Source organism: Panthera uncia, assembly GCF_023721935.1.
Source record: "Panthera uncia isolate 11264 chromosome E2 unlocalized genomic scaffold, Puncia_PCG_1.0 HiC_scaffold_19, whole genome shotgun sequence".
In the NCBI taxonomy this organism is placed as follows: domain Eukaryota; kingdom Metazoa; phylum Chordata; class Mammalia; order Carnivora; family Felidae; genus Panthera; species Panthera uncia.
The window spans coordinates 16,408,050-16,432,603 of NW_026057588.1; the positions used below are offsets into that span (position 1 = coordinate 16,408,050).

At 51.3% G+C, this 24,554-nt stretch overlaps 3 protein-coding genes across 6 annotated transcripts; 1 reads left to right on the forward strand and 2 right to left on the reverse strand.

Annotated features, from left to right (window-relative positions):
- Positions 1-62: 62 nt before the first annotated feature.
- On the forward strand, positions 63-4,110 carry SYNE4 (spectrin repeat containing nuclear envelope family member 4). Of its 4 annotated transcripts, XM_049621951.1 has the most exons (7): positions 63-551; positions 743-893; positions 1,382-1,525; positions 1,731-2,246; positions 2,941-3,045; positions 3,753-3,808; positions 3,901-4,110. In XM_049621951.1, exons 1-7 carry the CDS (start codon positions 424-426, stop codon positions 4,076-4,078), a joined length of 1,278 nt encoding a protein of 425 aa, XP_049477908.1. In that variant the 5' UTR covers positions 63-423; the 3' UTR covers positions 4,079-4,110. The 4 variants fall into 4 exon arrangements, with proteins under 4 accessions (XP_049477908.1, XP_049477905.1, XP_049477907.1 ...); XM_049621950.1 differs by lacking the exon at positions 63-551 and having other exon boundaries at positions 606-1,525; positions 1,731-1,910; positions 1,998-2,246; positions 2,968-3,045; positions 3,753-3,797; XM_049621948.1 differs by lacking the exon at positions 63-551 and having other exon boundaries at positions 603-1,525; positions 2,968-3,045; positions 3,753-3,797.
- Positions 4,111-10,774: 6,664 nt separating this feature from the next.
- Positions 10,775-11,907, reverse strand: SDHAF1 (succinate dehydrogenase complex assembly factor 1). The gene has a single exon (XM_049621961.1). The coding sequence runs from the start codon at positions 11,780-11,782 to the stop codon at positions 11,426-11,428; it is 357 nt and encodes a 118-aa protein (XP_049477918.1). The 5' UTR covers positions 11,783-11,907; the 3' UTR covers positions 10,775-11,425.
- A 216-nt stretch (positions 11,908-12,123) lies between these two features.
- Positions 12,124-15,814, reverse strand: LOC125915907 (IgGFc-binding protein-like). Its single transcript, XM_049621960.1, has 3 exons — positions 15,414-15,814; positions 12,589-12,878; positions 12,124-12,406 (listed from the first exon to the last, which is right to left on the reverse strand). The coding sequence occupies exons 1-3, from the start codon at positions 15,585-15,587 to the stop codon at positions 12,358-12,360; spliced, it is 513 nt and encodes a 170-aa protein (XP_049477917.1). The 5' UTR covers positions 15,588-15,814; the 3' UTR covers positions 12,124-12,357.
- Between the last annotated feature and the right edge of the window lie 8,740 nt (positions 15,815-24,554).

The following is a 24,554-nucleotide window of genomic DNA, read 5'->3' on the forward strand; positions in this document are numbered from 1 at the left end:
GGGGTGGGGGTGGCGGGGGCAGATGCCGGTTCCTGAGGGGTACGGTGTCTGGGACCTTGGATGGTGTGGGTCCTGGGGTCAGATGTACAGGTCCCTGAGTGGGGCAGAATCCATGGCTCATGAGGGGTCAGGGTTGTATCGGGAAACCCCTTAGGTGGGATGAGTGGGGTGAACCTGGGAGGTTCCGCTAACTAGCAGGTTAGGGAAGAAGGAGTTAAGTGGTGCTGCTGCCACCTGAGCCGGGCATCAAATGACCTGAGTCCAGTTCTGCTAGTGAGGAGGTGGAGCTGAGCCTGCCCCCAGGCCTCTGGCTGCCTCAGGCCTGTGTGAGTCCTGCTGAGGAGGTCTGGGGGGATGCCCCTGGCCAGGAAAAGAGCTCTCACTGGGGATCCTCACTGACTCTCTGTCTCCAGGCTCCCAGCTATGGCCCTCCCCCCACCTCTGGGCCCTAGATTCCCCTCAGAGCCCCTCAACTACCCCGCTGGAGCCCCTAGGGAACTGGACATTGCTAGATGCACCATCTGCCCTGCATCTGGAGAGAAGAGAATCAGGTAGGGGCTGGGCTTTGGAACTTAGGTCCCAAAAGGGTGGAGGCAGTAGCAGGGGCATTTTGAGGGGGGGAGGTACTATGGCTATGATCACCTAGGGACATGGGAGGGGCACCTAAGGACAGGGGTAGGGTAGGGTGGATAATGGACACCTAGGCTCAGCCAGAGGCCTGTCAATGCCTCCTACCTCCCAGACCAAAACAGGCCCAGAAACTGGGGCAAGACTCCTTGGACCCTCCCGAACACTTCCAGGGTGGGCTGAGGGGCACTGAGCCTGCTGCTGGTCCCCTGAGATTGCCAGCACCCTCTTCCAGTGAGGACCCAGCTGGGGGCAGACACCGTGAGGTGAGCTGAGGTGATCCAGGCCCCCTTGTGCCAGCCCCACCTCCTCTCCCCCAGAATCTGGCCTCCAAACTGGGCATGAGGTGATGATTCTGGAAAAGTGTTGGGCATCTGTGGGGGGAGGGACACTCCAGAAAATGATTCTTTACCAATCACTATAGAAAATCTTTATTATTTTGCCAACTGGGAGAGAATTAGCTCGTCATTGACCCTGGTGCAGTCCCATTCCTTGTGGGGATATCCAGCCCCATCACCCACTCTCTGTTCAGACCCCCAGGCCCCTTATGTCCACACTTCTAGGAGCCTTGAAAACCTGGAGATTCTGTCCAGGCCCGGCTCCACTGGGAAGGACTCCAGGTGGGAGCAGCCCTGGTGCAGACCAGAGATGGACTGTGCTACAGAAGGAGCCTGCAGAAGAGGGGTGGCAATGGAAGTGGGGGCAAGGTCTGGGTTGGCCCACCGACCCTGACTCAGTCCCCTGTGTTCCTCAGCACCTCATCTCTGGCCAGGAAGTATTGGAGGCTGAGCAGGACAGCCTATCCCTTTGCCTGTTGGGGCCGGGCCTCCGGCTGCAGGACCTAGAGCAAGGCTTGGGGCCCTGGGCATCAGCCCAGAGCGGGATGGTCCAGCTGCAGGTGGGCAGTGGGAGGCAACGGTATGGGAGGGTGGGCGGGGCCTCAGGAATGGGTACCAGCTTCCTGGGATGGGAAATGCGTTTACTCCATGTTCTAGGTGTCTGGGTAAGAGAAGGGGGAAGGGATATAACTCCAGGTAGCTGATCTCTGGTGCTCCTGGTGTGTGGGTGGGGGGTGGGAGTGGTGTCCAACCTTCTGTCCCCAGGCGCTACAGGCAGACCTATGTGGAGCAGCTGAGCGTGTAGATGCACTGCTGGCATTCGGTGAGGGGCTGGCACAGCGGAGTGAGCCTCAGGCCCGGGCATCCCTGGAGCAGGTCCTGAGGGCCCTCAGAGCCCACCGAGACGGCATCTTTCGGCGACTGTGGTGGCTGCAGGCCCAGCTGGTCAGCTACAGCCTGGTATGGCCCACCCTGGCAGTCCCCACCCAAGGTACCAATTCCACAACCCCCGTGACTCTGTCCTCTGACCAGGTGTTCGAGGAGGCCAGTACACTGGACCAGGACTTGGAAGTTGAGGGGGACTTGGACGGGCCAGGACCTGGTGGGGCCTGGGGGCCCTGGGCACCCAGTAGCCTCCCTACTCCTGCAGAGTTGGAGTGGGACCCGGCAGGGGATGTTGGAGGCCTCAGGCCCTTGGGGCGAAAGACAGCCTGGACACCAGGAGCTCCCTGTGAGCTATGTGGCCACAGGGTCCCCGAGGGCAGGGGACAAGGCCTTGAGGTGAGAGCAGGTAGGGGACACCCTTCCTCCACAGGCACCCTTGGGATACCTCTGTGTGCCTCCTAGTAGGGTACTTCCCTTTCAAGGGGGTCTCGGTGGCTCTGTGTCTCCCTCTATCTCTCTCAGTGTCTCTTTCTTGCTGTCTCAATGCTGTCCTCCCTCCCTCCCCCTGCCTCTCTCTGTCTCTGTGTCTTCCTCTATCTCAGCCTCCTGGTTTTTCAAACATTCCAAATTCACTCCTATTTCAAAGCCCCAGACACATGCCCAGCTCACTTCCTCACTTCATTCCAGTCTCTCCCCAAATCTCACCTCTTCAGAGAGGCCTGTCCTGATCTCCAAACATTATCACTCCTTAACCTCTTTATTTTCTAACAGCACTTACCACATCTTGACATCGTACATTTATTTATTAATGTACAGTCTCTCTTTGCTAGAATATAAGCTCCGTGGATGCCAGGACTTTTCCTATTTGCATGCCCACCACATCCTCAGATTCTAGAACAGTGCCGGCATGTAATGGACCCTCATTAAATATTTGTTGAGTGAATGAATAAGTAATGTCTCTTCTCGGTTTCTTCGGCTCTGTCCCTCTCTTGTCTCTCCCTGAGATATTTTTCTTCCCCCAGAATCTCACCTCTGTGACAACCCCGTCTTGGCCTTTGCCCAACTTTGTGTCTGTCACTAGTTCTCTGAGAACTCCCACACCTTTATTTCCCCACAGGACATGCTCATGTCGGGCTTCAGCCACCGGAAACACTTAGCAGGTCAGCGAAGACGCTCCCTGGTCCGGAAGCCTCAGGTGAGATGGTCCTCAGCCAGCTGTATCACTCTGGAATTTTGATGGCAAGTGACAGAAACCTAACCCAAATGGAATTACACAAAAAAGAGGATGTAATTTTTTTCATGTAACTGACAAGGCTGGGTGCTGCTGCAGAGATCTCAAATGCTTCAGGGCCCAGTCCTTTCCTCTTTCAGGCTCTACTTCTCTAAGGTGAATTCTTTCTCAGCAAATGGCCACCCCAATACTCGCCCAATACTGAATACTCATTTCCCACTGGTATGCCCACCCAAGGAGAAGCAGAGTGCCACCGACCTGCTGGCGGCGATGTCCCAGGGCTGCCTCCCACTTGCCCGGCTTGCGTCATGGCCTGCACCCTGAACCAATCACAGTGGCCAAACTGATGGAGTGCTCTCATTGGCCAGATCTGGCTCACATGCCCAGTCACGGAAGTAGAGACGTGTGGGGTCAGCCACATAAGAACCTGAAGGGCTGAGAGGGGGGCGGCATGATACCCTCCACCCACTGTACAAATTGAGCCACTGTTACCAGGAGAAGGAAGACTGGATGGAGGGCAGGCACAGATATCCACTACACTGGAGAGGGTTGGGAGGGTTCCAGGAAAGAAGGAAAAATAAACTCAGTCCCATAGGTCTATGGTAGGAAGGAAGAGTCCAGAGTGAGTGTCCCTTCCATCCATTCTGCTGCTGGCTGCTGTCTCCCCTTAGGACAAGAAGCAGGCATCTCCCAACCTGCAGGATGTGATGTTGGAGGTAGACCCTGGGTGAGATGCTCGGGAGATGGGTCTGGGGGTGGGGGGTACAGGGCTCATAGTGGCAGCGCACCATAGTTTCAACATTGCATTTCTCTTCACAGAGCCCCTCCTCCTGCATCCAGGTGGTCCCTGACCTTCCTCATTCTCTTCCTCTTCCTTCTCCTCGTGGGTGCCACATTGCTCCTGCCACCGTCAGGGGGGTCCTGCTGCTCTCCTGCCCGACTGGCCAGGACACCTCATCTGGTGCTCAGCTATGTCAATGGTCCCCCCCCAGTCTGAGAACATGGCCCAGACATATGTAATAAATGGTCAATGTCCAAGGATGTGTCTTAGTCCATTTGGTCTGCTATAACAAAATAACAGACTGGGTAGCTTATAAACAATGAAGTTTATTTCTCACAGTCCTGGAGGCTGGGAAGTCCAAGATCAAGGTGCCAGCAGAGTGGCTATCTGATGAGGGCCTGCTTTCTGCTTCATAGATGGTCACCTTCTCACTATGTCCCCACATGACAGAAGGGGCAGGGAGCTCTCTTTCATAAGGATTCCAAATTCCTTTTATGAGGAATTCACTGTCACAACATAATTATTTCCCAAAGGCCTTACCTCCTAATACTATCACACTGGGGTGTTAGGACTTCAACATATGAATCTTGAGGGAGGCACAAACATTCAGAGGATACTGGGTGTTTGAAAACTCAGAATTTGGGATGCAGTCCTGGTGTCTGGGCAGCCCCCTCCACAGATCTCTTTGCTTTGAGTGTACAGCACAGAACTGAATCAGCCCATCTTGGATTGGGGTCCCCCAGGCCCTGAGGCAAAGATTCAAGCACAAGTAGTTTATTAGGGAGGTGACCCCTAGGCAGACTGATAGGGGAGTGGGAAAGTGAGCCAGGGAAGGCAGTTAATGAGTTGGTTGCTGCTCTGGGCATCTGGGGCACCATCCCACTAGGGACCTCTGCGAGACTGTGTGGGACACACTCAAAGTTGGTCCACCAAAAGGGTGAAGAAGTTGTGCCATTTATGTACCAGCTTCCATCTCTCATTGGTTAAGGATTGTTCCTAGAGATGTTAACTCCCCACCACTTCCAGTCTCTTCTGCCTGTCAAGGCTCCTCAGGCAAAGAGGCACAGGTGCATCCGTACAGGTTCTCCATTCAAACATTGTACATGGCGGGCTCCCAGGCTGGGCCATCCCTGGTGTAGGATTATGAAACCCCCCTTTCCCAGGGTCCTGATGACACCAAGCTGAATTGTCAGGGCTCAGTCCTGTAGTCTAGTCCCCAGCCTCAGGTGTCTAAGCTCATCCTCTCCTCAGAGTTTATGCTATCAGGACAAGAGGTAGAACAAGACTAGACTCAAGAACAGAGGCAGAACCCTTGCTAGGCTCCTGGATGTACACTAAACACACATCCCTTCCTTAATGCTCACAACCACCCAATGGTGTGTCCCCACTTAACACACCTGGAAGCTGAGGCTATAAAGGGGAAGCCCTGGCCTGAGGCCACACAGGGAACAAGAGGCTGAAGCCCAATTCCCACTGATTTAAGTGGAATGGGAACTGATTTGGGGGGGTAACTGAAAAGTTCAGGCTGCAAGGACAGCTGGGTCCGGGGGCACAAATGATATCTCTCCCAGTTCTTTCCTCTGGTTTGGCTTCACTCTTACCTAGCAGTAGCCAGAGTGCCCCTCAAAACCTCTAAGCGTACATCCCACCAATTCAGCAGCCAACAGGACAATCACTCTTCCCTTACAGCCCAAAGCTGGCTCCCCTGGCCCGTGTCACCTGCTGTCAGCCCTCCCTGAATCATATGCGCTGAAAATGGGGGAGAAGTGAGTCTCCAAAGAAAACCAAGGAGCTGTCCAGAAGGGGGAATGGACACTGAGGGAGAGGGGCAGGAAGCAGCAGATTCTGGAAAAACCAGAACACAAACCTGACCTGTTTTCACATCAAGTGCATATTGTCCACACCAAGACTCTGTCCCCAACCAAGAAAAGGCATGGTCTCCCTGGCGTCACCATAAATAGGGCCAGCAGAGTCTTGGCAATTCTGACCCAACTGACCAAGTAATGGGACAAATCTGTACCACTCATTCATTCATTCAAAACTGAGTGTCTGCTTTGAGTCAGTTCCTGGTCAAAGAGCAGGACCAGGGCAGTGAACAAAACAGGTGAAAATTCTCGTCCCCATGGGGCCAACATTCTATAGGGGGGATCAACAGTAAATAAAATCTGTAATAAATAATAATACTAAATAATAATAATAAATTAATTTTAAAAACTAGGTAAAATCTGTAATAGGTCAGTTGGTGATTAAGTGCTAAGGAGAAAACTAAAGCGGCCAAAGGGAAAGGGGGTACAATTTAATTAGGGTGGTTGAGGAAGGCATCAGGGAGATAATTATGTGATTATGTTGTAATTAAGTGATTAGAGCAAATTGTAGTGAGGAAACAAGCCACAGGACTCCTAGAGTAATGCTGTCCAAGACAGATGTAACATGAGGCACAAATACAATTTTATTTTATTATTATTATTTTTTACAGGAGATATGTTTATTGAATACACTGCAAGGGAGCAGCGGCCAGGACAGCAAAGGAGAGACTGTCTGCCATGAGGCGGTGGTGAGGGACTATAGTTACAGGGCGGAGTGACGAAGTATGGCGACATAAGGAATTTTCCTTTTTTTGGTAACTGTGCCTGGTTGAGGGAAGCCCATTGGTCAGTTAGGGCCTATGATTATTTCTAGGCAGGTCACTTAATGAGACTGCATTCAGTTTGGTGGTCACTGTGGGCCTTTTCGCTTCACTCAAGTTTCCACTGCTCAAGCCTGTTGCCTAAAAAGTGGCCTCAACATTCCCTCCTGACATATCGACAATGATAAATCTTTGGCATTTGGGCAGAGGTCTCATCCTCAGTAGCTGCTTTAATTTTAAACTTTCTAATAGTCAACAGTAGAAACAGGTAAAATTTTAATAATTGAGTTTTTACTATTTAACCTTATAGACCCAAAATACTATCATTATAATATGTAACAATATAGAAATAATGTAATATTTTATAATTCTTTTTTCTTACAAAACCTTTGAAATCTGGTAATGCTACCAAAACAATAAAATTGTGTTTAATGGAAAAAACATTTTACACTGCTTGTTTTTACATTTCAGTTACTTAAAATTTATAAAATTTTTATCCTTATTGCTATTTAAAATTTTTTTTAATGTTTATTTATTTTTGAGAGAGAGACAGAGCACAAGCAGGGGAGGGGCAGAGAGAGAGGGAGACACAGAATCCAAAGCAGGCTCCAGGCTCTGAGCTGTCAGCACAGATCCCAACGTGGGGCTCGAACTCACAAACTGTGAGATCATGACCTGAGCCAAAGTCAGATGCTCAACCAACTGAGCCACACAGGTGCCCCAAAATTTATTTAAAAATTTAAAAATTCCCTAGTCCCTAATCACATTTCAAATGCTCAAGCCCCAGGTTGCTCCCAGTTATCATAATAGGTAGAGGGGGAAAGTGCAAAGGCCCAGAGATAGAAGTGTGTCTGGCATGTGGGAAGGCCAGTGTGTCTGGAACATGAGTGGTGGAGGGGGAGCGTGGGAGAAGGTGAGGTGAGAGAAGTGACAGGGCCAGATCAGGTGAGACCCTGTGGATCACAGAGAGGACTTCTGATGTGAGTTAGGCCGGGGACCACTGGAGTTTGTTTTCCCAACTTCAATTCTGATACTTTTTGAACTTGTACAAAAAGAGAAGGGACAGCATTACAAGTCCTCATGGGCTCATCACCAGCTCCAGTTATTATCAACTCAGGGCCAATCCTCCCAGGCACCCACTCCCCTTTCTCTAGATTACTTTGAAGCCAATTCTAGACATCATATCCTTTTACTCACGAGCAATTCATGGAGTACTGCCAGATCAGGATTGTTTTAAAATCAAATCACAATACTTTTACTGCTGTAAAGAAAACCCTAGTCATTCTTCCACATAATTCATATCCAGAATTGTCCAGTGCTGTATGAGGGAGGAAGCTGAGCAAGAGTGGTGGTAACACAAGATGCCTGGCTGGCTCAGTTGGTAGAGCGTGCGACTCTTGAGGGGTTATGAACTCGAGCCCCACATTGAGTGTAGAGACTACTCAAAAATAAAGTCTTAAAAAAAAAATAATTATGGTGGTAACTTGCTGGTGTGGCTAGTGGCTCGTCATCAGGTACTGTGAGTTTCCCACACTTCCCTAAGGCCACACTAGGTCACTTCACGTGCCTGGTCACTGGCTCGGCCCCTTGGGACAGCTGAGTGTGGGACCCAAGACAAGAACATATTCTAGTGAACTGTCGTTCCCAATAGAACGGAGATCAGAATCTGTAAGGGAAACCAGATATTATTTCAAAAGCCACCTGTGTGGCTCAGTCGGTTAAGCATCTGACTTTGGCTCAGGTCACGATCTCATGGCTTGTGAGTTAGAGCCCTGCATCAGGCTCTGTGCTGATAGCTCAGAGCCTGGAGTCTGCTTCAGATTCTGTCTCTCTTCTCTCTCTCAAAAATAAACAAAAAAAATTTTTAAGAGGTAAAAAATCCAGAAATTTAATTGTAATTGATTGCTAGATCTGTGAAGCTACGCCTTTAAACTATGCATAAGAGATTTATAAAGTCTCAAAATAACAGGCTTTACTGTTTTCAAATCTGCTGTAAAAATGTGCCCTGTGTGTAAAGATCTCTGGTGCCCAAATGTAAATGATCATTGGCCTTTGTGTTCATGTAACTTTTTGTTTCAAATTACTGAAAAGTTTTAAGACTAGCACATCAAACTCCCATATACCCTTCACCCAGATTCACGGCTAACATTTTACCCCATGTGCTTCACCATTTACACTCTTGCTAGTATATTTATGTATGTGCATATATTTTGGACCATTTTGAAAGCACACTGTAGACATGATTGATACTCTTTACTCTTAAATACTTTGGTGTATAGTTCTTTTTAATTTTTTTTTTTTTTATTTTTTTTTTCAACGTTTTTTATTTTTTTATTTTTTATTTTTTTTTATTTTTTTTTATTTTTGGGACAGAGAGACAGAGCATGAACGGGGGAGGGGCAGAGAGAGAGGGAGACACAGAATCGGAAACAAGCTCCAGGCTCCGAGCCATCAGCCCAGAGCCCGACGCGGGGCTCGAACTCACAGACCGCGAGATTGTGACCTGGCTGAAGTCGGACGCTTAACCGACTGCGCCACCCAGGCGCCCCTTTTTTTTTTTTTATTTGAGAGAGAGCACAGCTGAGGAGAGGGGCAGAGGGAGAGAGAGAATCTTAAGCAGGCTCCATGATCAACATGGGCCCCCAACTTAGGGCTTGATCGCATGACCCTGGATCTGACCTGAGCTGAAGTCCAGAGTTGGACACTCAACCAACTCACCCAGGCACCCCTGGTGTGTAGTTCTTAGGAACAAGAGCATTCTCTTACACTAGTGTAGTTATCAGAATCAGGAAATTTAGCCACTCCATTCAATTCTGTTATTAATCCACAATACATACTCCAAATTACTCCAAGCCCCATAAGTCCTTTATCGCAATTTTCTTAGACCAGGAGGTTCCTGTTTGACAGGGCTAAGGGATTGAGAAGCATTGACCCTGGGCCTTAGCAGAGTAAAAAAAGACACAGCACAAATACAGAGTATCAACCATATGTAAACATTGGCACACTCTGAGTCAAAGGCTTGGGGGAGGTTTATTTGGGATATGATCCCAGGAGACAGGAGTTAGGGAGTGGGGAGAGTGAGACAGGCCAGGGGATATGCCAGAAAAGGTGCTCATGAAATGGTAACTGCTGTGGGCGACTGGGGCTCAGTCCCACAGGGGGCCTCTGAGGAACCTTGGGGAATAGACCTGCACTCGTCTCATCAGACAACAGGCAGGCTGGAGCACTCATCCAGTGACTGCTGTCCCCCCAGGCTAAGGATTGCCCCCGAGCGCATTAACCCACATTCTGTAACTCCCAGAAAGCCCTCATGCAAAGGAGCAGACACAGGAGCTCACAGCAGGAAGCCTCCTCTTCTTTAGCTCCACGTGGACTCAAGTAGGCGAGAGGGTCACAGAATTGGGACATCATCTGGTGCCACACCATGTATTTAATTCACTCTATTATAACTGCCACATGAGGACGGCCCTATTATGATGCCCATTTCACAGATAAGGGTACTGAGGCACGAAGAGGTTAAATCACAGGTCCATGATCATATAATTAGTAGTACATGTTGGAGCTGGGATCCAAATGAAAGCATTCCAGTTCCAGAGTCCATGCTCTCAATCACCACTGACCTACAACTGCCTCCCTCACATCAGGCACTCCCTTCCCTCACTCCCTCTACCACACAGACTCTGTTCATCTGTAGTACCTGGGTAGAACATCTCTCCTGACCCAGGTCACCCAGCCCCAGTGGGAACTTGCTCACTGCCTGCAGCCCGGCCAGAAGCTCCCGTCCTGGAGCTTCTTAGGGCTCAAGATCTTGGATCCAGGAGTGAGCAAGAGGGAGAGGTGAGTGATGCGGGAGAGATGTAATGGACAGAGATATGGGAGGAGGTACGCCTGGGGCCTATGGGTCTACCTCTCCTCCCCAACACCTGGTCCTTGCTGACAAAAGTCCTAGCCTGTAGCTGAGGCTGGACTCTTCAGCCAGGTTTGAGGTCCCCAGTACTGCCTCAGGGGTTTCCAGGCAGGCCTCCTGAGCTCCACCATTTTCTCTCTTACCTCCCTACCTTCTATTAAGGAGTCAACTGGGGTTTTTTTGGGGTCAAACCACGGTGGGTCAATGGATCTGCCCAGGGGCATGAACTAGGCTGCTTCAACCAATCTGCTAGTCCAGAGGGCTCCAGAGAAGAACAGATAGCTCCCCATACCTCCCCCTCCCAGAGGGTCACTTCTTGGTTTGTGAGGGCCTTTAAAAAAAATCCCCAAATACATGAACTCTTTAAGACCACCAAGAGGGAAGTAATCACATCTCCAATTTTATTCCTTTTGTTCAACAGTCCTGGGAGGAGAAGGGCCCAGGAGTCAGGGTTTCCCCTCAGAACCATCAAGTATAGGTCTTGACGGGTCTTCAGTTGATCAGATGGGGTAAGATACCCCAGCCCCTTCCCCACAGGTCCTAGTCTGCCACAATTAACGGGAAGAAAGTTTTCCAAAGGGGGATTCGGGGCTTCTCACCATCCATCAGGGTATCTTCCCAAAATTCTCAGCAAAAAGTCTGCTCTTCTCAGAGTTAAATACAGGAGAGGGGAGCCAGAGGTAAATAGAAAGGTGTCTCTTCTTTCCGTCCGACGGCAGGCGTCTTGGTTCCCCATGCTTTAGGGTAAGGGGCTCTCAGCTTGACACAGTTCAGCCAGCCGGCAACCAAGCCACTCCAAACCCTCATGAGAGTTCGACCCGTTATCATGGATCGTGCAAGGTCGGTCATCTCTCACCATCTATCACGGGGGTCGCTGGCACCCCACGTCGCTAGGAGGGCTCTCCGATTCCCCAATCCATTGAGCTGGTCTTAAGACCTTTCACGTTTCATCAGGCAGGTTCCCTAGTCCTCCCACACAGTCAGGCGGGCCCCCGGTTCCCCTGCGCTATCGGGTAAGCTCCTCGTCCTGTCACCGTCCATCGGGGGGTGTCTCCGGTGACCTCATTCCGTCAAGGGGATTCCTCGGACCATCGCCATTGTCAGGCTGGGTCCCTGGCGTCCCCGCGCCGCTGGACTCCTGGGTTGGACTCCGCTGACGCACGAACGCACCCATGGCAGTGGCGTGGCCCGACCGTAGCAGCTGCAGCTGGCGCCGCCCGCGGCGGTACAGGTACTCGATACGCAGCACGTCGGAGCGTGGCAGGCAAGCATGCTGCCGGAACTCGGCCCGCACCCGCGCCTCGGCGCCAGGCTTCCCACGCCCGGCGCGCAGAAGCTCGCGGTACAAGCTCAGAATTTGCCTCTGCAGCCGGCTGGGCCGGCTCATGGCCGCAGCTGGGCCCAGGGCGCACACAGGTAATGCCCGAAGAACAGTGGCGCAGCACCACCTTTGCGAGACACGGCCGTGCAAGGCAACAGGCACTTCCGGCCCGCGCGCTTCAAAACTTCCGCTTCCTGCCTTGGCTAGCTGGCGCCGTCGAGCCGGGTTGGCTGTCGATGCAGTTACGTCACAATATTGTGGGTCAGGGGCGGAGCTGCAGGTTCCCCCGCCTGCCCCAGAGGGAATCTGTGTCCTTGAGGGGAATGCAGTTCTGGGGACCCGAAGGAGGAGGGAGCTAGGTGCTCGGACTCAGGTTTTGGGTCGGAAGGGGACAGGGTCCCGACCTAACTCCTGAGTCTTGGGAAACGAGAACTATAGGTTGAGACCCTTTGTGTCCCCCAGGGCGCGGGGGCACTGGGAAGTAGAAGATATAGGCACAAGCAGGTTTTGGTCATAAATTATTTATTAAAACAGTCTCAGGAAGGTCCGTGGGTTCCCATCCCCAGGGCAGGTGTGCGTCGAGGGGGGTGGGGTGGGGGGGTGGACGAGTCCCAGCCCTGGGCACACGCTGAGGTGCGGCGTCAGGCGGTGAAGTGTTGGGTCACGGCTGGAATAACAAGCTTCTCCGTGCTGTGGGAAGACCATCAGAGAGACGGTGGAATAACAAGCTTCTCCGTGCTGTGGGAAGACCATCAGAGAGAGGGTATGGGCTCCAAGTCCCCAAAGGCAGCCTGTGGCGCAGGGAGTTGCGCTGGTCGCGCCCTCTGCCGAGAGAAGTCAGGTCCCCGGGCAGGAGAAGGTAAAGTTCTCACCAGTTGTTGAAGCCCCGAACCCGGCACGACTGGAACACGTCGACTAGGCTGGCATCCCGGAGTCCTCCTGGGAGTATCAGGTCGTCGGCTGCAATTCCGTTGTAGTTCCCGCAGGCTGCCCGGAGGCGTCCTCGTAGTGCGGGGGAGGCCCGTAGGGACACAGCCCCCTCGGGCCCCACCAGCACCCGCAGCATGGGGGACCGCTCGATGACAACTCGGGAGCCCTCAGCCCAGCGTGCGACCACGCCCCTGCACACTTGCGCCGGGAGGCTGGCGGGTTGTCCATTCACCTGCAGAGAGGAGGCGAGTGAAGGGCGGGGATTAGGGCCCGAGTCCGGAGGCGGGGCTCTGAAACTACTGTGAATCCTGTCGGGTGTCTCTATCAAAATGGCATACCCAGGTCTTTGCTAGAGGAAAAAGGTCTGGTATTTGCTTTCAAATCCTCCAGCGCGAACAAAGCAAAGAGTGGGAGGAAAAGATGAAAGCAAAAATGGCAAAACATTTGTAACTGTAACAGAGTTTCATGACACACCATTCTCTCTTCTTTTGTGATGCTTGAATTTTTCCATAATAAACTCTTTCCTAAAAGGGAGCTTTAGAGAACAAAGTCTCTAGAACCAGTTGCATTTCTCTCACCTGTGTCTTCATAACCTAATAACCGTTTACACATACTCTGTGCCAGGCACTATTCCAAGTGCTTTAATATTTGGTTATTTATTTTATAAGATAATGTATGACAGTATATTGCATTATGTAATGTAATTGATATTTTAATATACTGTCACCTAAATTAATTATGTAATTAATGATATTAAATTTATAAATGATACTAAATCCTCACCAACACTCTGACAGGGTAGATCAGTACTGTATGCCTAGGTGCCTCTTGCCTTTTACTGATTAGGAAACTGAGGCCCAGAGAAGTAACATAGCTTGCCCAGGTTCACATAGCTGGTAAGTGGCAGAGCCAATTTTGAACCAAAGGGGTGTGATTTCATGACCTGTGTTCTTGACCATTCTGTTATATATATTGCCTCTCCATTAATAATATAACAGTGACCACAAGAGCAATCACAGCTTTTTTTTTTTTTAACGTTTACTTATTTTTGAGAGACAGAGACAGCATGAGCAGGGGAGGAGCAGAGAGAGGGAGACACAGAATCTGAAGCACTCCCCAGGCTCTGACCTGTACACACAGAGCCTGACACAGGGCTCGAACTCATGAACTGTGAAATCATGACCTGAACCAAAGTAGGATGTTTAACTGACTGAGCCACCCAGGCACCTGCAATCACAGTTTAAAAAATTTTTGTTTATTTACTTTTTTAATGTTTATATTTGAGAGAGAGAGAGAGAGAGAGAGAGAGAGAGAGAGAGAACTGGGGAGGGGCAGAGAGGGAGGGAGAGAATCCCAAGCAGGCTCCATGCTGTCGGCGCAGAGCCCTACTTGGGGCTCAGTTCCACAAACTGTGAGATCATGACCTGAGCTGAAATCAAGAGTCAGATGCTTAACCAACTGAGCCACCCAGGCGCCCCTTAAGTTTATTTACTTTTAAGTACTCTGTACACTCAACATGGGGCTCAACTCACAACCCCAAGGTCAAGTCTTAAGCTCTTCCAACGGAGTCAGCCAGGCGCCCCAAGAGCTTCTATTTATTGAGCACTTTGTATATGCCACACACTCTGCATGAATCCTCACAGCTACCCTATGTGGTACTATTCTAATCACCACTTTTTGTGGTTGAGCTGGGTTGTGGCAGAATCCTAGCTGCTCTCTTGCTGGACCATCCTCCCACTCTTACCAGTAGCCTCCTTTTATTTCTCAACATGGGGTTTCAGGTTTGTTTCCCTCTTACTTATAAACAGTATCCATTTTGCCTGCCAGATTCCAGTTCTGCTGCTCTCTGGTTTCCACATGTCTTGGGGGAGCCAGGTGCTCTCCACTCTGGCCTCTCTCCCCACTGGATCTCCAACCTCTCCTTGTCTGGCTTCTTCCCATCAGCACTTAAACATCCCAGGGTTTTTCCCATCACAAAATCGTAATGGTAAACCAGTTTTAAAAGGCCTCTGCCTCTTCCTGGCTTATCTCTACTCTCACCTGTTTGACAAGGGCAGTTTGTATGTACAACTTGTCAAGAGAGCTGTCTATTCCTGCTGTCTCCATTCCTCAAACCTGCAGTCCAGGAGCTGTCCCCCTGCTGTGATTTCTTAAGTCACTAACAACCTCCCTGGCCCTAAGCCCAAAGACATTTAGTGGGCTATTTTAAACTCAACAGTTCATTTTCACCACTATTCCCCAAATATGCTCCCTCTGTTTCCCTGGCCTTGTTCTGTTCTCTTCCCAAGCTTAAAATCAGGTCTCAGCTCATTTGTCACCTTCTCCAGAAAGCCCTCACTGGTCTCCTGAACTGAGAGTATCTCCTCTGGGCTTCCACAGTCTACCTGTGCTTCTCCCATTCCAGCCCTGATCACTCTACCTGGGCTACCTGGGCTTCCCCTATTAGAGCTCTGAGTAGTAGTAGTAGTAGTAGTAGTAGTAGTAGATGACTACTCAGTCAGTAGTTCCCAGGAGTTGAGCAGCACTTGAGTCAATGTGGGGGATCAGTGGGTCCTGAGAAGTCCAGGGTGAAGTTTATATAGGGTCTAGAGAAGGGTCATGGGAGAGCATGACAAGGACATTTAGCCAACGGAGGTCAATGTGAGAGCACAGTGATGGGAGAGTTCTATGTTAAAAGGGTATGGAATGCCAGTGAGGGATCAAAAGGCCCCAGAGATCAGTGCCAGATTATAAAAAAGTCTTGGCTCTTACTGAGGAAGTCCTTTACCCATATTTCCTGATTGGTTCCCACAGCTGCACAGCCATCCCTGAAGCCGATGATCACTCGTGGTTTGAGAGCAGTGCAGCTAGGACAGGGCAGGAAGTCAGCAATGACGTGGAACCAGTCAGGATCCTGGGGCCTGGAACCCACCAATGTGGCTAGCTCATAGGCACAGGACATAACAGGAATGGGTGTGAGCCCACTGAAGCCATCAAAGGTGGTGAAGAGGCCCCCGGGCACTAGGCGACATGTAGCACCCTCCCTGGGCTCACACCACCGCACACCCCCATCCAGGATGCAGTCTGTGCCCTGTGGGCAGGAAAAGGGCTGGCACTGGAGGCCTTGACCATGCAAGCATATACAGCGTTCCTGGCAGCCAGGCAGGACCAGTGCCTCCCCAACCTGCAGAGAGGGAGAGACTCAAAATCAAATTCAAAAAACCGTATCAACAAACAGCTAAGCACATGTATAAAACATATCATGAAGGACTAAGTTCCTTAATATATAAAGAGTTCCTAGAAATAAAAAAGAAAAAGACCAATAAGTCAATATAAAAACATGAACAAAGCTATTCAGAAAGTTAATAGAAAAATATGTTTCTTAGGCATTTGAAAAGATGCTCAACCTCCTAACAAGACAAATACAAATTAAAAATCCATTGAGCTGTTTTTCTCTGAGATGGGCAAAAATAAAAAATGTTTGATGAATTTCTCCAATTGTCCCCCAAATATCTATTAACTGTTCTTTTTCAACTAGTATATAATCAAGCTTTGTGTACTGCATTTGACTATTGTGGTTTTAAAGTCTGTTTCAATCTGGGACAATCCCTCTGCTTTTTTCACTGGTGTGTGAAAAACCTTAAGAGCTCTCTGCAAGTTCTGATGTGTGGCCAGTGTCAGTACTAGCATGGAGGGGACATGTGATGGCAGCTGTAGCAGCTCTTATGCCCTGTTCCTCCCAGTGTGGGCATGTATTCATTCCTGGGGTTGGTTTGGGGTTTAAAGTTTATGTATTTATTTTGAGAGTGAGAGTGCAAGTGGGAAAGGGGCAGAGAGAGAGAGAGAGAGAGAGAGAGAGAGAGACAGAGACAGAGAGAGAGACAGAGAGAGAGAGAGAAGGAGAATCCCAAGCAGGCTCCGCAGGCTCCACACCACCAGTTCAGAGCCTGATGTGGGGCCTGAACTCACGAACCGTGAGGTCATAACCTGAGCCAAAGTCAGAAGCTTCACTGACTGAGCCACCCAGGCACCACTAGGGTTTAACCAATCATTTTTTCGTATCTGGTGGCCTCGAATCTCCAAGACAACTATGTCAGTCATCCCCTGGGGGGCTTTTCTTTACCTCTGAATGGATTCAAGGAGCTGCAAAGCCTTGAAGAGGAAGCTTTGCCTGCCGAGGGTCCATCCATCTGTGGTCTTCTGGTAACAGCCTTCCAGTTTCTTTGGGGAATTAGCCCCACTTTTCTGTCTGTGGAGTTTCTTAAGTGATATACCTACCCTCTGGCTTCAGCTCTGGGCGCCATGCCCCAGGTCTGGCTAGTCAGAGACTGATTGAGTACCCCATATCTCCTGGCCTCTCTGGTTTAGGGATGGGCAAGTGGGACAATAGGAGTCAGCACTGGGACTTCTGCTGGAACTATTGAGAGAGGGGTCTGTCCTTCCACTGAGATGGCTAAACTGTACATCATAAACTTGGAGAAGAAGGGGACCACCACTGCCCAACATGCAGAAGTGATTTGAAAATGAGGCTATGCATGTCTTCAAATATCCATTCTCCATTTCTTCCCCAGAATTAGAATTTTTGGCTGCATTCAGGGATACCCAGCTAAAGATACATCTTCCAGCCTCCTCTGTAGCCAGATGGGGTCCCTTCGTGAAGTTGTGGCCAATGGGATATGAACAGAAGTGATATGTGCTACTTTTGGGTTATGCCCTTAAAGAGCGGGGCCTGACCTCCCTGTCCCTTCTTTTTCCTGGCCAACTTGCTTGAATGAAGATGTGGTGGGGAGTAGATGATCACAATACTACAGGGGAGGTAGAACCACATGATAGAAGAAACCTGTGTCCCTGACTTGGATGAGCCAAGCTGGTTATTCTTGGACTGTTCATGAGAGAGAAATAAGCTTCTATCAAATTTAAGCCACTGTAATTTTGAGACTGTTATAGCATTTGGACCTAGAGCCTACTTGATATAGAAGCTATCATAGAAAAAGGAAAAGACAGGGATGAAAGACAGAAAGAAACTTGAGTTCTAGTGACATCATTTGAGTCCCTGAATCCAGCCATGCGTGAAAGCCTCAGATTTAAACAATTAAAGGTAGGTATGTTCCTTGTTGTATTTAAGATACTTGGCATCATTTTCTTCATTTACAATGGCAAATGCTGACTGATATAGTGTGGTCCAGGGAACTTTTTTTTTTTTTTTTCTTAAGTAGGCTTCATGCCCAGCACAGAGCCCAATGTGTGGCTCAAATCACGATCCCGAGATCAAGACTTGGGCTGAGATGAAGAGTCAGATGGTTAGCCAACTGAACCACCCAGGTGCCCCTGGGGAACATTTTATGACAAGATATGGGAAACTTTGCACCCACCCACCCATGCCTGGGGACCTCTCTTACAGGGATGTAGCGTCCACTGTGAAAGCAGCCGCAGTGGTCCTGAGACACACAGTCTGTGCCGTCAAAAATGAATCCAGGGTCACACTCACAGCCCTCATAGCATTGGGTAGAACAGTGAGCAGGGCTGGTAGGCTGGACACAGCCCCCATCACAGGTCCGTGCGCAGATGCTGTAGTGGCTCCGAGGCGGACACGTCAGAGCTGCAGGTGGATGGCAAAGGCTGGTGCTTAGGACTCAAGTTTCCCTCTCCAATCCTATTGCCTCTTGCCCCAGTCAGGCTAGCTTCCCACTGCTTTAAAAAAAATTTTTTTTTTTAATTTTTTTTTTTTCAACGTTTTTTATTTATTTTTGGGACAGAGAGAGACAGAGCATGAACGGGGGAGGGGCAGAGAGAGAGGGAGACACAGAATCCGAAACAGGCTCCAGGCTCCGAGCCATCAGCCCAGAGCCTGACGCGGGGCTCGAACTCACGGACCGCGAGATCGTGACCTGGCTGAAGTCGGACGCTTAACCGACTGCGCCACCCAGGCGCCCCTAAAAAAAAATTTTTTTAAGACATTGATTTAGTTTTGAAAGACAGAAAGACAGAGTGTGAGTGGGGGAGGGGCAGAAAGCGAGGGAAACACAGAATCCGAAGCAGGCTCCAGGCTCTGAGCTGTCAGCACAGAACCCGATGTGGGGCTCAAACTCACAAACCATGAGATCATGACCTGAGCTGAAGTCAGACGCCTAACCGACTGAGCCGCCCAGGTGCCCCCCACTGATATTTTTCAACTTCCACACCTTTGAAATTCCAGTTCTCTCTCCCTTAGATGCCCTTCCCCCCAACACTGCTTAGCCAATTCCATCTACCATCAGGACTGCTCTGATCCCCATCAGGAGAAGGGGCTCTTCCTGCTGCCTTCAACCTGCCCCGGAGGCAACCCACACCCAGCCAGAGCACTCACGGCAAAGCTTGGGTCCCCTCCAAAGCTTCACAGGGATGCCAGCTTCCTGACAGGCGGCAGTATATGCTGTGAGGGCATCACAGAGACCAAGGTCCTGACCATGGGTATGACATACATCTTGCAGGCATATCCTGAGGAAAGCCTTGGGGCTGATATGGCCCAGGCAGCGGCCAAAGGGACCATCTGGTGCCTGTAGGAGTCTACACAGTTTGGGAGCATTGAAGATCTGGGCAAGTTGCGTGGGGCAGCTGATGCTAAAGCCAAGACTGGGCTGGGGCAGTGGGCAGGGGTTAGTGACCAGGCCCCTGGACCAGGATCTTGTGTCTAGAGGCACATCAAGGGGGCCAACTTGGCCACCAAAGGCCCCACAGAGGCCCACCAGCTGGCCGTGGAAGGTGGAAGGCACAGTTAGGCGCACCTGGCTGCCCCAGTCATACATGATATGCAGCCCACAGGCAGTGTGCACCACCACGTGGCGGCCCTCCAACGTGGCCCAGGCCCTGCCCCCCGGCAGTACCCAGGGCAGCCGGCAGTGTTCACCATCCACCTGGGGAGGAAGAAAGGGGTCAAGACTGAGGCTGAGAAGGTTGAGCCTGCTCCCACGCCTCCCAGTATCCTGGACATCCCTCCCAGCTGTGCTACAAATGAACTGTGAGAGTTGGGTAGAAAGTTAGCCTCTCTGAACTTTAGTTTCTTTATTTGTAAAATGGGAGGATCAAAGTACCTACTTCCTAGGGCTGTTGGGAGAATTAAATAAATCAACAAAAAGTACTTAGAAAAATGCTCAGCATGTGGGAAGTGCTTAATGACCTAGGCCAAGATCACCCAAATGCCAGTCAACTCACAGATGTGTGAGAAAGCTGGCTGAGTAAGTCACTGAGAATTTTTTTTTGAGCTTGTTATGCAGCATTAGCTGACTAATACAGTTGCTATGAAGATTAAATGAGATGGTACAAGTAGTGCTCAGAACAGTGCCTAGCACATAATTAGCACTAAATAGGTCCCAGGGCCCTTTCTCTGGACTTCTCTTCCTCATGAGTTCTCACCACACTTCTTTTTGAAGCTCTCTCTACTTCTGGCTGCCGAATCTCACCACACTCCTGCTTTCTCTGCTACTGTTTTGCCTCAGTTTTCATCCCCACCCATCCTAGAAGGCCCTAGTGATCTGGCCCCATCACTTCTCCAACCTCATTATCTCTTCCTCAACCCCTTACTCACTTACTTGCTCACTCACAAGCTACACTGACTTCCTCCTATTCCTCCAACGCACCAGGCACCATCCCAGTTCCCTGACCTTCGCACTTTGTGTTCCCTCTGCCTGGTTTGCTCCTTCCCAGATGTTCACATGGACCCCTCCCTTACCTCCTTCAGATCAGTGACTCAAATGTTACTTTGTCAGTAGAGTCTTCCTCATCACCTTATTCAAAATCCTAAACCTCTTTACACTGTTTCTGTACTCTCTCTTCCTTGTTTTATTTTTCTTTATAGTTTTCTTTCTCTCTCTCTTTTTTTTTTTTTTTTTTTTTGAGAGACAGAGAGTCAGAGACAGCATGAGGTGGGGCCGGGGGGGTGGGGCAGAGAAGGAGGGAGAGAGTAAGAATCCCAAGCAGGCTCTGGCACTGCCAGTAGTGGAGCCCAATGCGGGGCTCATACCAACCAACTATGAGATCATGACCTGAGCTGAAACCAGAGTTGGACGCTTAACCCACTGACCCATCCAGGTGCCCCTATTTTTCATTACAGTTCTAAACTCATCATCGGATGTACCACCTATTTTACTTATTTATATACTTATCATCTGTTTCCCTGGAGGAATGTGAGCTCTCCCAGGACTTAGTCATCATCAAATCCTCTGGCCTTTCCTGGACCACCGAGAGACTCTCCAAACAATTTACTGAAATAATCCTGAATGACTAATTTTATTCAATCCTGGGTAGTAGGTGATAACGCATATCTAACAGCTACCCTTTAGTGAGCCATTACTGTGTCCCACGCAATGCTTCCACCTTGTCACAAATTTGCACCGTCTCTTAAGTCTTAAGGGACAGCCACGCCCACGTTACATATGGTGGGGGAAACAGAGGAACCTCCAGGAGGAAGAGGGTGGGGTGTGGGCGCGGTCCAGTGAACCCCTACCGTGATGAAGCCGACAACTGCGCGGTCTAGCTGCAGGTGGTGCCCGGAGAGGTTGAGGTGCAGACTGAGTAGCCCGGCTCCATCGCGGGCCACGTCCAGGCTGAAGGAACAGGGACCCCGGCGTGGGGCGCGGGCGAACACTTGCAGGCAGCTCTCAGGAGAGAAAGGCGCGGACGGGGGCAGCGTGTGCGTGCGGCCGTCGAAGGCGAGCACGTGCGCGGTCCCGGCGAGGGCGCAGCTGCCTCGGCCGTCGGGCAGGCAGCGGCGCACGCCCCCGCGCAGGCCGCACACTCGCCCGCGCCCGCACGGCCGCGGCGCGCACGTCACCACGCCGCCCGGGCGGCAGCGGCAGCGGCGTGCGCAGCCTGGCCCCGGGTACCAGACGGCGCCTAGAGCTCGGTAGCGGCCTGCGCGAAAGCAGCCGCACTGGGCCGCAGGCACGCAGGCGGCGCCGCTTAGCAAGAAGCCCGTGTCGCACACGCAGCCCTCACAGCAGCGGCTCCCGCAGGCGCCGCGGCCAGAGCGGCTCTCGCTGCCCGCGCACGTGGCCGGGCAGCACGGGCCGCACAGCTCATAGTGCGAGTGCGGCGGGCACCGTAACGCTGGGGAGACCCGCGGGGGTGCGAGGGCCAGAGCGAAATGGAGAGACGCGGGAAAGAAATAGCGGGGGACAGAGAAAGGGGTAGGCCGGGAGAGAGAAACGGAGGGGAAGGCAGAGACGGAGGGAGGATAGAGGGTGGGGGTGAGCGGAAGAGCAACATGGAGGGGAGAGAGGACGAGGAACGGAAAGTGGGAACACCAGGTAGAGATAGTGAGGCGCAGAAAGGGAGACACAGAGAGACACAGAGGCACGGGAGAGACAGACAGAAAAAGAGACGGACACGAAAGACAGGAAGATCTCGTTAATGAAACTGCTGCCCCATCCAGGTCTAACTCTTCTTCAAGTCCCACCCTTCTTCACCTGGCTCCACCCACCCAGGCCTGAACTTCTTCATTGGTCCTCCCGCGTCCGTCCCTCGGTGTCCCAAATCCCAGCTCTTAGGAGCTTCACCCACTATGTATGCCAAGCCCCACACACTCACGACAGAAGTCAGGCGTCCTCCACGGCCGCAGGCGCACATCCAGAGCCTGACAGGCGACAGTGAAGGCGGCCAGGGCTCGGCAGACGATGGGACGGGCTCCGTGGTGGCGGCACACGTCGTCCAGGCAGTTGTCCAGGAATGGGAGCGGGTCCAGCGCGGCGTAGCATGGCCCCAAGGGACCCTCGGCCCCCGCCAGCAGCCCGCAGTACGCGTCTCCAGCGAATCGAGTGCGCGTGGACACTGGACACTGGTTGTGGCAGAGGGGCCCGCAGACCGGGCCACAGCCTGGCACTTCTGCCACCTTCCAGATGTCGGGCAACGGCACCGTGGGGCTGCTCGGGCCTCTTTGGGCACAGAGTCCACACAGGTAGGGTCCGTAGGGCCTCGGCAGCGTTACACGTGCCAGGCTGTCCCAATCGTAGGTGAGTGAGAGGCCGAAGTCCGTGTCTACACAGAGCTGGCGGCCTTGGTAGTAGGCACGGAGGCAGTGGCCGTGAAAGAAGGGCAGCGATTCCAGAATTCCATCCACCTACAAGGGAGGGCATGCAGGTATCAGCAGGGGAAGGATGTAGTGGCTGTCGCAGAAGTTCTTGGAAATGCCAATGAAGGATCAGAGAAGGATCAAGCGGAACATCGGTTAACCAGGGTAGTCATTAGGAATCGCAAGGAGATTCAATGGAACATCAGTAGAGGCTAAATGAAGGGTGAGTTAAAGGATCCCACGGATGGGTGAGTGTGTCAGTGGTAGAGATTAGATGATTAGAGTTAATGAGGGGGTGGAGTCAGAAGGTGAGTCAATGAATTAATGCTACAGTCTCAGGAAGGCTTAAAGAGTGAGACTCAGTCAAAGACAGGCTCAATTGGGATATTAGAAAGCCCTGAGAATTCAGTGGAGGAATCCATATCAATAGGAAGCTCAATGGGAGAATTGGAATGGCTTGGGAACTCAATGGAAAAATCCACAGAGATGTAAATGGCATTAATGGGCCAGTCAGTGAATCACTAGGAAGGTCAACAAATAGCTCAGTACAGATCTATGGGGTGTGGGGTGAGGTCAAGAGGACAGTAAATAGGGTTAATTGGGCAAATCAATATAACTGTAGTAGGACCAGTGGGGGAGGGGCAATGAATGGGTTCATGGGATTTTCAGTGGGAGAGAAATGGAGGGTCGGGTGCCTGGGTGGCTCAGTCAGTTAAGCGTCGGACTTCAGCTTTGGCTCAGATCATGATCTCATGGTTTGTGAGTTTGAGCCCTACCTCGGGCTCTGTGCAGACAGCTCAGAGCCCAGAGCTTGCTTTGGATTCTGTGTCTCCCCCTCTCTCTCTGCCCCTTGCCAGCTTGCACTCTCTCAAAAATAAATAAACATTAAAAGAAAAAAGAAAGAAAGAAAGAAAGAAAGAAAGAAAGGGCCAAGGGGGAAGTCAAGGCTGAGTCTATGGGTTAAAGGGGAGTCAACTGAGGACTCAGTGGAAGGTTAATGGGAGAATAATAGGAGACTCAAGGGTAGAAGTCTCAAATAGAAAGTTTGTGGGAAGGGATCAACAGGCAAGTCAATGAATGGGCCACTAGGAAATTGGAGTAGACATCTCTGAGAACCAGTGAGAGAGTTGATAAAGGGGGTATCAGCAGGAAAAGAGCGGTCTACAGGTTACCTGTGGGTAATGGGCATGGTGAGGGACGTTAGGTACGTATGGAGTCTTTGAAAACTCACCCGGATGTGGTTGAGATCTTCTGGACTCAGGTCCAGCCTCAGGCCACAGGCTAAGAGGGTCAGGGCCTTGGCCCAGCCACGTGGCCGCAGCAGTGGGGTCAAATCCAGGCTGAAGGGCTCAAGGTCGGCATGGGCTGTGTCACAGAGACCCGCCAGGCGATAGACACAGGAGCCAGGGAATTCGTAGTGAGCTCCTCCAAATGTGTGGAAGTAGAAGTCTCCAGAGGCAGTGCACACCAGTGGCTTCTCCAGGACAGTGGGACTGGGTGAGGACTGGGCTGACAGGCAGTGGTACCAACCACCTGTGAAGGCCTTGCAGTGACCATGGCACTTGTCAGGCCAACACTGGGGAAGTTTGCTCACCAGGGCCCCAAGGGTTGGGCAGTGGCAGTGCCAAGTACAGTTGTCTGTCCAGAAAGTACGGCCTTGGTGCAGGAAGCAGGAGCAGTGTGCAGGGGGCATGCACTGGCCGTCCTGCAGCAGGTAGCCAGGCAGGCACTGGCAGGTAGGAGCACAGGGGTGGCTACAGTGCTCTGGGGCTGAGGGGTTGGCACACGTGGCTGGACATGCAGACCCACAGGGAACAAAGCGGGAGTTTTCTGGGCACTGGGGACTGGGACTGGGGAGCAATGGCGGGGAAACCAGCGGTGGGG

Excerpts from the sequence above, each read along its gene's own strand:
- SYNE4 (XM_049621951.1), top strand. The coding sequence starts at position 424 with ATGGCCCTCCCCCCACCTCTGGGCCCTAGATTCCCCTCAGAGCCCCTC. Across the intron at positions 552-742 it reads TCTGGAGAGAAGAGAATCAG|ACCAAAACAGGCCCAGAAAC; the intron begins GTAGGGGCTGGG and ends CCTACCTCCCAG. Across the intron at positions 894-1,381 it reads CTGGGGGCAGACACCGTGAG|CACCTCATCTCTGGCCAGGA; the intron begins GTGAGCTGAGGT and ends TGTGTTCCTCAG.
- SDHAF1 (XM_049621961.1), bottom strand. The coding sequence starts at position 11,782 with ATGAGCCGGCCCAGCCGGCTGCAGAGGCAAATTCTGAGCTTGTACCGC.
- LOC125915907 (XM_049621960.1), bottom strand. The coding sequence starts at position 15,587 with ATGTCCTGTGCCTATGAGCTAGCCACATTGGTGGGTTCCAGGCCCCAG. Across the intron at positions 12,879-15,413 it reads GAACCAATCAGGAAATATGG|GTGAATGGACAACCCGCCAG; the intron begins GTAAAGGACTTC and ends TCCTCTCTGCAG. Across the intron at positions 12,407-12,588 it reads GTTCGGGGCTTCAACAACTG|CACGGAGAAGCTTGTTATTC; the intron begins GTGAGAACTTTA and ends GTCTTCCCACAG.